The 13,035-nt window shown below is 27.5% G+C and overlaps 1 protein-coding gene across 1 annotated transcript in view; it reads left to right on the top strand.

Moving 5' to 3' along the window:
* Window positions 1-12,512: 12,512 nt before the first annotated feature.
* Window positions 12,513-13,035, top strand: part of LOC100801150 (uncharacterized) — an 8,342-nt gene continuing 7,819 nt past the window's right edge. The window contains exon 1 of the mRNA XM_006578577.4: window positions 12,513-12,972. Coding sequence (XP_006578640.2) covers window positions 12,658-12,972 — 315 coding nt within the window. The 5' untranslated portion in view covers window positions 12,513-12,657. The remainder of the gene's footprint in view (window positions 12,973-13,035) is intronic.

Here is a 13,035-nt window from a genome sequence, read left to right as displayed (position 1 = left end):
CCACCATCCATATCCTTGACGTCGTGAAGTCCTTCATTCCCCGAACATCGTCAACTTTGTACACTCCAAAAATGAAAGGGTTTTGAGCAGCTTATTCGCTTACAGAGTACTCAACTAAAGAAGAAAAGGTAGAAAGAAAACTACAAGTTACATTTAACTCTCCTCCATATGTTTTTCTTAATCTTTCCCGTAGGAGAGTCACAAATGAGGAAATTGCATAGGTGACCAAGGAACAGTTGAAATGCCTTATTTTATTTCCTAGAAATGGAATTTTGAGTTTTGTGACACCTTCTACCCCAACATACATATTTATATAATATCATACATGAAAATGTGGAATTAATTAAAGAGATTTTATTTAATAAACATAAAAGAGTTTACGTGAGTAAAAGATTCACACCCACGTTAATCATCAAATTAAAAACTTATCAAATAAGGATATGAAAACATCTCTAGCCCTAAACAAGGCCGTCCAATTTTTTACAAAAGGAAACAAGTTAAGCAGTAGAATAACATAAAGTAACATGTTCAAAACATTATGCAAATGAAATAGAAACTCATGCTCTAATGTCACATCATATCAGAGCGTTGTGTCTCAACATCCTCTAGCATGAGGTTTTTTAAAGCCATCCACCTAACCATTTGTTCTCACAAGGAGTGAATTATCACATTCTTAAATAGGTAGAGATAAATGAAAGCACATATATATAATATAAGTATAACAAGCTCAACTTAACACAATTCGCACCATTTTATCACTTATTGTGTAACATCACTTGTTCCAAGGATTTAATCACAAAATCATATTCCATACCTTCACATTAATCACGTATTCAGAACACCACATCTTAAGTACAACACAACATCTCACACTCACACAATTCATTACCCACCATCACGTAACAAGTCACAATGGTCATTACGCAGATGTTATGCAATAGATACACTAAGACTCAATCCTATATGTAATGTGGTACCATGTTAGTGAAAAACCTTGTCGAACGCCTAGGAGTACATGACAAGACATACCACACAATGGTACGTCAAGTTACTCTTGCTAGGTAAAATCATAGGAAGATCAGTTAGGGTCACGCAGTTTTGTGAGAATGCTCCAACCATGTGGGATCGACACAGGCATAAAGGAGCAATCAAACTGGGTGTATTTACCCCCAAGGCCTAGACTCCGAAGAGTCTATAAAGGTCTCTCCCTTCTAACCCAAAAAACATTTTAACACACAGACTCTATCTATGAACTATACAAAACACACAACTCCTCAATTGTTCTCAAAATAATTTTAACTCGCCATGCCTTAAAGTGATTTAACTTGTTGGGTTTCCACAGTGGATCCCATCACAATAATCGTTGTGCATTAACTCGTTGCCCTTAAAGGGTCTTACACTCATGTGATTGTATGACTCATAGCTTACAACTCAATGCATACAATATTTAAATACACGTGTGATCTCACAATTTAATACATACTCAATTTGTCACTTACACACAGTTATTCACACTTTCATAATCCCAAGATATCATGTTATCACCCCTCATACATCATATACATATCACACAGTAATAATATTAATATGTTATGTTCATATGACCAATCATCTCATTAAAACATGCATTTAAAATCATATATGTGTCATTGGAGTTTGAACTATGCAATACACACAACTATTCAATTGTTTTCAAAATCATTTTAACTTGTTAGCCTCAAAGTGATTCAACTTGTCAGACTTCCACAGTGGATCTCATCACAATACTCGTCACGCATTAAATCGTCATCCTTAAAGGGTCTTATAGTTGTGTGATTGTACAATTCATAGCTCACAACTCAATGCGTACAAAATCTCAATACACATGTATCTTACAATTCAACACATACTTAATTTATCACATACACACAATCTCAATCATAATGTTATAATCCCAACGCAACATGTTATCAAACCTCATGAATCATATAAATATCACACAATATTAACATTTACATGGCACAAAACATGTATATATTAAATCGAACTGTATTATTTTCAATAAAAAAGAGTTAATAAATAATTAAACTAAAAATGCATTAAAAGTATTTATCGTTGAATCTTAATATATTAATTTCCTTCAATTTAATTTTATTATTTGAACTATTAATTCCTAATTTATTTTAACAATTCATATACATATATGTGTTATAATCATCAACATATAATAAGCTTATGAGACCAAAACATGACAAAGAACGTTTCCAACAATCTAATTCTCACGCTAATCTAATAAATCTTGTCCAAAACATAAATGAATTATACAAAAATGCTTCTCATGACATGGGGAGTAAAATCCCTCAAACAATTTCACATAATCATATCAAAATCAAATGAATCAAAACCATAGGTTCAAAAATACCAAGAACACTCAATTTTATTAACAAATTCCCATTAGAGCATCAATTGGCCCATCAAACATAACAATCTTGTGATTATAATCATAAAGGCAAAATTACAATACAATAAACATCTCAAAATAAACCCTAATTTGATCCTTTAAGGATCTCTGCACATGTTTATTCTAACCCCAATTACGATAAACTCATCATTTATCTCTAAGCGGACTCACACGTGTAATCTGACAACGATAACACCATTTCTAGCGGTTCACTAAGATTCCTCAAGTTTTTTCTTTGGTTGCTCTATTAGGATTTCCAAGCGTTAAAGAGAAGGAGAAGGGATGAAAACCTCAATTTCACTATCTTTGTGCAAGGGGAATTTCTCTCTTTATAGAGATTATTTCGCAAATCCCTATGGTGGGAATGTGCACAAATGAGCTCTGAAGGTGGTGTCCAAATTTCAAAAAGATCCAACGGTTAACTAGTCTAGATCATAATTTTTCTGAGACAGGTTTGAGTGTATGTGGAAAAAAAAGAGGGTTTGGGGAGAGGAAGAAGGGAGAACAAATTTGAGAGGAAGAAAAAACATAGAAACGTATCATAATCGTAAAAGCTAATCTGATATGTCTCTATTTATAGTTAGGGTACTCTAAGCCTATTATTTACTCTATTTTTCTTTATTTTATTATTTTATAAAAATAAACTCTATTTTACTCTTTCATTAAATAAATAACCAATTAAAACATATCTTTTTCTTCTAAAACATCATTTTACTCTATTTATTTTCTAATAATATGAAACCCTTATTTTAATTAACAAAAACCATTTTCTCTCATTTATTTAATTTCTAAAAATTCTATTAATTTTTAAATAAAACTCTTTATTTATTTTATGAAAAACGGGTGTTACAAGTTTTGCTTATGCTTGCAACTAAACTAGATTCAAAAGCAAATCTTTCCTCCTTTCCCTATCTCTAAGAACAGTCGACAACCCTACACCGCCAGCTCCAGACCTCTATCGAGTCTTAGGAATCGATCGTGTCGTCTTCCGTATCCCCCCTGTTCCCGACGGCGGAACCCATCGCATCGGCCAGGGAGCCTTCGAAAACATGTGTCATGGCGGACATCGTCGTCTGCACCATCTATGGCTCCTCCATCCCCTCCCTCGTCCTCATCCTCGCTCGCGGTCACCGCATCGAGTCCATCCTAGAGCTCCCACTCGTCGTTAGCGACTCTGCCGAGAGTCCCAGCCGTGAAACCCAGCGAAGCCCACTAAACAAAATCGATTTTGCTTTTCTTGCTTTCATATTTAGATTTGTTGTTACTATTGTTGTGGTTTGATGTTTTTTGGGGGGATTTTGGGTTTTTTTGTGGAGATATGTTCAAATTGGTGTTTTTGTTTTCTCAACTTTGTTGTTTGATGTTTTGTTGGTTCACATCTATTCTTTCATCCAGCTTGTTTTCATTTAGTCCAATCACTAGGGAAAAAAATGAAACACCATCAGTGGCACACAATGGTGGGATATGAGAAAGATATTGGGTGATGGAGACAGAGATAGAAGAAAGAAGAAAGAAGAAAAGGGCAAACCAGGAAAAGAAGAAAAAAAGTAAGAAAAAGAGAAAGAAAAAATCTTGACAGTCATTTTAAAAAATAAAAAAAAACTTTTAAAAAATCCACGAAAATAATAAGACATCATTTTTACTTGTTTTTTTTTAAAAAAAAACTTTTTCCTATTATTTGGTGTAACTCAGACAAAGATTACACATGACGTTACACATCACATGTCTACGTGTCCCGTTAATAATCACGTAGATCAATAACAAATTTTGACTAACGGGAGACAAATTTTTTTAAATATTAAGATCCAATTCGAATGAAAAAATTATTAAGAATCAAACATAAGATATATATCAAAAATCAAAAATATATTTAAACCATTTATTAATCACAATTTTATTATCACGCGAATTTTCTTCTCACGATGACGGTCATAGAAACTGGTGTTAAAAAATTTTATACCAAATTTTCTTATCATTCACATATGACTGAACCAAAATTTTTTTTATAGTAATATTGCATTCAAATTTAATTATTTATCATTTTTAATTGCATTGTATGTTTAATGAAATAGTATACTGTAAAAAAATGTTTAATGAAATAATATACTTCTTTCTGTCCGAATATAAGTAATAATTTTTTTAATTATTTTTTGGCTCAGTAAATTTTAATTACTTATATCTTATTTAATGAGATTATTTTTAAAATATTATTAATTTAATAAAATTAAAGACTTTTTATATATTTGATATCAAGTTTTAGTGAATGATAGTTTTAAAAAAATATTTTTTAATAAATATAAAATATGTCTTTTTTTTATAATCGATAAGGGAGGGATCGGAGTACATGTTTACAAATTTTCTGTTAGTATAAAGTTTTTAAATAATATAGCTCAACAGCAATGTGCTGCATTGCTGCGCATCATTAATAGATCAGTTAACTTTAGTGCTTTAACATGCATGGCACAAGAAATTAGAGGTGTTTACTTGAGTAATAGCTTTAATGTTTTTTTCCCCAACAGTACTGGATAATACACGGCATTACCTTCTATATTTATAACTTTTATGTTTAAAAAAATTATGAAGAAGTTATAAAAGTTTGATTAAAAGTTACAAGATTTATATTAAACTAATAAACCATTAAAAAAGTATTATGGGAGGTGACCCCCAAATTTAAATTAGATCCTTCATGTATTGATCTTAGACTAGAAGCAGCTGATGTTGGAAATCCGGTGCATGGATTTTAATGGAATGACATACGTAGGAATCACATTTTTAGTTTATTCGAGTCGGCCAAAATTTCGATATATATTCTTATGGCATCCTTCCTTTTAATGCATGACGATGTCGTCCTTTCCCCCTTTCACGTACGTATATATATATATATATATATATTAGAGTACATGGGCCAAAACACTTATACATTAGAGTATTTTTAATACAAAAAATTTATATGGATTTTTTAATCATCTTTTTGTGGTTCTCGCATCACTTTTTGTAATCCGTGCAGTGTCATGTCATTCATAAGAAACTTAGATCGAATTTTACTCCAATGCAAAAATTATAAAAAATCGTAAGAAATCCAGACATTAAAGTTTCTTATATAAGAAACTATTCTTTGCAATGAAGGAACCCACTTTGTTATTGAAGAAACTCATTTTGCCACGTCACTATATTCTAATGCAAAAGAATTAAAAAAAATCGTTTCTTAGCTTCAGAAATCATGGAAACAGATAGGCATGCTCTTATAAACTGTCCAATAGACTCCCCTAATAAGATCGACTCATACATAAGGCATGCTAGTACACTTGAGCCGGATGCTAGGCCAAGACATGCACACAGATAGGCTTATTAGAGGACACCATTTATAAATAGGGTGACTTGTATGACTCATCAACACAGAATTGGGGGAGATGTTAACAAATGTTTGAGCTAGGACATTTTTTTCTACGTGGTATTCTCCGATCGATGTGTGAGCACATAATAATATTACTATTTATTTTTTATGTAAAGGACCAAAGGTAATGGAGTAATATATATATACACACACGTTCCGGATAATGTGTTGGTGGGTTCAAAATCAATATCTTCCTAAGAATGAAACGCTCTTTTACTTCGGACCAGAATATCTGCTTCTTCCGCCGTTATATCCTCTTTTGCTCGGGCTCGTGCATAATTATTGCAAGCACTGTGTAGATATAATAATCAATAGAGTGGAGCAAGAAATGGAAATTAATGATCATTTTATACTCCCATATATCATTGAAAGAGACCAATGCTTGTTATTGTTCAAGTATGTTATTTGTGATCTTCTTATATAAAATTATGGAATATGATATCAGGAAGTCCTAAAGATTTATTAGAGCATAAGAATATCATCTACCGATGTCAAGATGGCATATCCATAAATATATTATTATACACTAGCGATGTTGGAGAAGAGTATTTGTAATAAATTAATCATACTGCCGAATCATTGTTAAGAAATGTGATTAAAACATAGAGTAGGTACTTTTTAAGAATAAAAATGGATGCTCCACGAGTTTATGTCTCTTGTTGTAGAAATCATGTATGTTCTTTCATGACCTCGAAAGATGGCATTTAGTAAAGAATAATAATCATCTTTTGTTTTCTTTTGAAGTAATATATCATATTTTGACTTTCTTTTTATTGATCAATTAATCTTTTTAGCTGCACTTCGCTACCTCATTATAGGTGAGACTAGCAAAGATAACAACCTAGACCCCCGACTAAAGCAGGAGTATAAATGGACTGGGCCACACAAGAGGGCCTTTCGCATTGCAACCCCCTGATCTAGAGTTACATCAATTATTAAATTATTTTATATTATCAATCTCCCTTAATCACAAAAGTTAACTCATAATATAAGGATTATCTTTTACTTATATATTCTATATATTGACATTTCTCTAGTCAATTTGAGACTTGATTTTTTCTAATATACCCATTTACCCAACACTTTTGGACTTGATGTGTGCATGACATGGTAAGTTACTCATTTAATGAATTTAGGATATACCCTTGATATCATCTCATGAATGTGTGTTTGAGTCTAATTCAATTCCAAAAATTATAATTTTTTCATATTTGAATAAATTTTGTAATAATAGTATTTAAAATATTTTTTTTTATATAATTTTGAATGTTTATCAAGTTTTGTTTAGTGACCAAATGTATTGATATTAAAAGGTATTAACAAGTTAGTCGTGGGTGTTGTCAAGGATGTACACTGTTGCTATGTTCTTGTGAGAATAGAAAACGTCAAAGACGGAAATTGACACAACTGAGAGTGATGAGACAAACAAAAAAAATTTAAAATGAAAAATAGTTTAAAAGATATTTTAAGTAAATTAGTGAGGAAATAAAATAGTAGCTTATATAAGCTAGTTGAAGTACTGGTCAATAACTTATGAAAATAAGTAAAAATTATTAAAATAAACTGATGTATTAAACAATCTTGATCAAATCAATGTCTAAATTAGTCAAAACAACTAAAATGTTACTAAAGTGGCTTGTGAAACACATTCTAAATTTAATGAAAATAATCTTAACTATTTATACATAATTGTACAATTGTGCAAAGTTTTTTTTTTTTTTTTACTTCTCATTGTTTCATTAGGTGGAAGATGAGATTGTAGGAGGACTACACTTTGACCAAATAACTTAAAATGGAATGATTACAATTAATTTTAATTAAACTAATTTTAACCATCTATATATATAATTGTACAACTAGGCAAAATTAATGTCCTTCACTCCCTATGGTCTTAAGGTGTGTATGCACGTGTGAGATAAAAAAGAAGTAAATATTAACAAAAAATCATATATAAATAGTAGAGATTTAATGTTATATAATCACTTAAAAATCATGTGATTAACTATATATTAATGTGAAAAATTACGCTTAAAGGCAAACATTGTACTCTAGTGTTTGTTTCCCAATAACTAACTTCTACACGTAGTCCAAGCTAAGAGTGGTTTAGTAAAAAAAAAGTTGTAGAAAGGTAATAAGTGCGAATAAGCAAATTGAGTGAGAGATTCAACTATTAGAAGGGCCTAGAGCTGTGTTATCTGCGTTATCGTTTAATATTATTTTATATTATTTTATTTTTGTTGTCTATTTGATAAAAATTATCCTATATCTTTGTCATATGTTATTTTTTCTTATCGTGTTCAATATCATATTTTTAACAAATCAAACACATACTAAGATTTATAAATTTTCTTAAAATACTAACTTTTCCTATTAAATTTTATTAACTTAACTGTTTTTATCTTATTACAAATCAAAATTTTATTAAAAATTTTATCTTATATATTACCTACTCAAAACCTTATAAAGTTTTAAAATAAGTTGATATTTCAACATATTACTATTTTATATGTGTGGTAATTCAACGATTAAAATTGATAAAACTCACGTCTTCCGAAAACTGTATTTAAGAGAAAACAAGGGTAAACAGTCTCTTATTATTCTACAATGTGAGTATTTAAGACTTATTTTTTAAATTTTTTTTGTAAGCTAGTAAATACTGTATTTATTATTCTTATATTATATTGATATACTAATCGTACGTTCTTATATTAATTATGAAATTTTAAAAGTTTTAATTGCCATTAACATACATATACTTAAAACATGACTCTATAAATACGTTAGATTGAAATATAATTTAAGATTTACTATTGATGTTAATAAGGATTGACTTAACCGGTAAAATTAAATAATGTAAAATAAAAAAATATGCTCATTTCCTAAAATGTGTTTGATAGAAAGTTGATGTATGAACTTAAGAATAACTAGTTAAATTTGTTTTTGAAACTGTAATGGGGTAATAAATTTGTTTCTAAATGATGAAAAATATAAATTTAATTTTTCAGTGTATAAAAAATGTGATAAATTAATCTTGTCATTTAATTTATGAGATTATTTTGTTATTAAATTATAATATTCAAGAATCAATTTAACAATAAGTTTATTTTTTAAAAACTAGTTTAACATTAAGTTACAAATTATCTAGAACTAATCTATTGTACTTTTTTATACATTCAAAGATTAAATTTAAATTTTTTTATCTTTTAAGAATCAATTGGTTAGTGCCTCACTTTCTGGACTGAATTTGACTATTTAACTATTAATCAACTAATCATCTTTATACCTAATCAATATTATTCATTTTGCAAGGATCAAATTTAGATCTTTCCCTACAAACTTAACGTGTGTTACCAATTGGTTTATACCTGATAAAAGATTTACAAGATGATGGATAATGTCTTTTTAAAGTAATTTATTTATATATTTTTTTAACAAGTAAAATGGTTAAATGGTTTTGCTAGCAATGGGAAAGGAGTAAAGGACCCAAACTCCACCTCCAACACTTATTTTTAATTTTTATCATTAATGAAATCTCTAATTTATAGAGAAAAATGTATGTATTTTCAAATGATTTTACTGTAAAAGTATTTTTAATATATTTTTACACAATGAGGATGTCAATACTGAATACCAACATAATAAACAACTTATTTTTAAAAGGAAATATAAAAAAAATCCCATAAATATAATTTTTTTTTTGTTTTAGAAACCCACTATATATATATATATATATATATATGAAAATGAAGAAGTAATTTTTAATATACATAAAAAGATAAAAAAAAATCTATGTTTTGTCAAGCCTCAAAATATGTAGAATGAAGTTAATATATGAATGTGAGTTGTTTATCTTTCATTTTATTTCTTAATTCCATAACCCCATTTTCTAGTTATAGCTCAATATTTGAGACTATCAATCACGTGTCCAAATGTGATAGATTGTGTTTATATAATACAGGAGGGAAGTGTAGAACTTTATGATAAGATTTAAAATGTAATGTAGTAGGCAGTGATCAGAGATAACGTTTCTAAGGTTGAGAATGATAAGCATTTTGTTATCTCACCCAAAGTGTATTTGTCACTACGTAAATGAGAGAATGATGTATGTGGTCTTCACTCCTCTTTTGTCTTTACTTGTTTATCATGGGGTCCATCACATAATTGGACCAACATTTTTCTTTTTTCTTTTCTTTTTTTGTGTTCATTAATTGAAATTCGTACAAGGTTTAATTGATTTGCATTTATGGTGCTGGTTCTTGCTTCCATGTATTTTTTCTTCTGAAGTTCCTCCCTCATTTATAATAGGAACGAGAAAGACCAAAAATAGGAAAGAGAGTAACGATCATAAATGAACATTATTGTATATAGTTATTAATATGTGATTAATAGTGTCATAAGATTATTAAAATGTTTAATGGTAATCAATTTTACTTCACAAGTGGTTGATAGTGTGATAAGGTTATTGGAATATTTAATGATAGTGACTAACTTTGTCTCATAAGTGATTATTAATAAGTTAAAATATAAATTTTATCTTTTAATTTTTTTAAATTCATGATTTTAATTTTTTTTATTTTTAAATTGAAACATTTCATCATTTTCATTTTAAAATTTTATAATTTTAATATATCATTTTTTAATTGAGATATTTACTTTTCCTATTTAAAAATTTTGTAATTTTAATTTTGAAACCAATTTCAAACATTGACTTTGTATTTTTTTTATAAAAATTATTATAAATTAAGCTCATCAATAATTAAAAAAATATTTATCACTTGACTAATAAATAAATAGATACATGTCAATGTTAACCAAGTTAATCAATTATTAAAATTAATTAGTCAAAGGACTAAAATTATAAAGTTTTTAAAGATACGGAACAAAATATATTTAATAAAAAATAAGCAGATTAAAATTATAAATTTAAAAAAATGAAAATTATAAAATGCCTCAATAACATTAATTTTTTTAACCACTTATAAAATAAAATTAATTATATTTATACATGAAATTAATCACATATTCCGGTGGACAAACTCAACAATTAATCATTCCTCTTTGTAATATTGCCATCAATGATTATTCTTACATATGATTAGCAGGGTGAAAGTACGCTAAGAAGGCCAGCTGATTAAAAATTTCAGAGCTTAAATATAGTATGTATTTTTTTTATAGATTCTTTTAGGTTTTATTTGATATTTTTCAAAGTTTGGTTTAGTCATTTAAGGTCCATTTCATATTAAAATTATAGATCTTACTTATTAAGTAGTTTTTTTTTTTTTTGTGTGTTGAGTGGATGACTAGAGGTGTCTTCAATCCACTGAGTTAGAGACTAATTTTATTTATGGTTCGTGATGGTCACTCACTCTAGTAAAAATTTAATTTTAATTTTCTTCTAATGTTTGCTAAATCCAAATATTACTAGTTTTTTTTTCAATTTATATAATTAGAACATAAGTACTAGAAAATTTACAATTGGTAAAAATTGAACTCATGACCTCTTATTCAAAAATAAGGTAATAAATTATTAAAATATTTATTATAAGAACTATTTTATATGTATGATAAGTCAAGAGTTATATCATATTATATATATATATTGAATAATTTACATATTTTTATTTTAATTTTACCAATTTATAGTTAAATTTAATAAATTAATATATAAATTATTTTAATATATAAATTACTTTTACTTTAATTATATAAATCAATATAATTGCATCAATTAACATATAAATTATACAAATTATTGTAATTTTATTTTAATATGTAAATCATTTTTATTCTAATTATATAAATTCATAAAATTTTAATATTTAACTTTTTATGAAACTTACATGTTAATATTTTCGTTTTAACTATAAAAAATTGTTTAGTAAATAAGTTTTTTAATACCAATTATATAAATCAAGAAAATTACATAAATTAATATGTAAATCATTTATCTAAATTTTTTATGTAATTTATAAAAATTATGTACATTTATTTTTATATATAAATAATAAAAATTTGTATTTTAATTATAAAAAGTAATAAATTTTTATTTTTAATTTTTTTGGGATTATTTAAATATTATTTTAAATTTAAGTAATTTGTTTATATTACATAAAATAATTTTTATAAAATAATCTATATATTATTTTATGTATTTTTTAAAATTATAATAAAATAAGAACTTCTTTTTATTAATTTATATTAAAATAAAATTTTACAACAAAATAAATACATGTAAAATGAAATATTAAATATATTTAAATATTAAATATTTTATTTTAATTTATAAATTTTATAATTTGAAAAATTAATAATTTTTTTGTAAAATAATATTTATAAAATTAATTAAATAAAATAAATATGTTAAAAATTTATTATTTTATCTTTAAATAAAAAATTATGAGTTGAAATCCATAATACTTAACCAAGAAAACATTGTTGGTAATATTAGTTGTTTAGTACATATGAAGTTACAGCATATTTTTAATAGAAAACAGAATGATGGAATATTTTGAGTAACAAACAAAGGTAGAGTACTTTTCTATACCTTTTTTTATTTTTCACTCTCCTTTCTCTATCATTGCCATAATTCATAATTACCCGCGACTGTTTTCTATCTTAACTGTTACACGTGCATCTATCTCTTTAATCAATTATTACAACGTTAAAGGTAACGAAATAGAGGATTGTACTTCTTCCTAGCTTATGTACCTACGCTTATCCTTAATGCAATTATCAATGGCCATAGTTCAATTCAAGGCACCTTCTTAAAACAACAACTTCTGTATACCTCTCTCTTACTCTATCTCTATGTATACTCTCTTGCATGCAAAGGCCCTCTTCCCTCTCTTCAAACACTTTCTCCACAATAACAAGAAGTCACTCTTTCACACATAAGTGGCATCCACTCCTACTTTGTTATAAAATGGCTCTGCTTAGAGTCCCATTTATTTGTTTGCTCTGTTGGGTTTTAGTTTTATCATTGCTGTGTTCCATTACTAAATGTGGTGGTTCTGACGTTCATGTGAAGTTCTTGAAGGCCCCCCATGCATTCTCTCACTCTAAGTCAGCATCATTTGCTTTCCAAGTTATTAACTCTGGTAGTGGGGACCCTTGCTCAAACTGCACCCTCAGTTGCAAGGTTTGTGTGTGTGTGTATTAACTTCTAAGGTCACTTAATTTCGCCAGTAAATATATCATTTTT

The sequence above is a fragment of the Glycine max genome, chromosome 4, assembly GCF_000004515.6.
Source record: "Glycine max cultivar Williams 82 chromosome 4, Glycine_max_v4.0, whole genome shotgun sequence".
Taxonomy (NCBI): Eukaryota; Viridiplantae; Streptophyta; class Magnoliopsida; order Fabales; family Fabaceae; genus Glycine; species Glycine max.
This window is presented reverse-complemented; position numbering and strand designations above follow the sequence as displayed.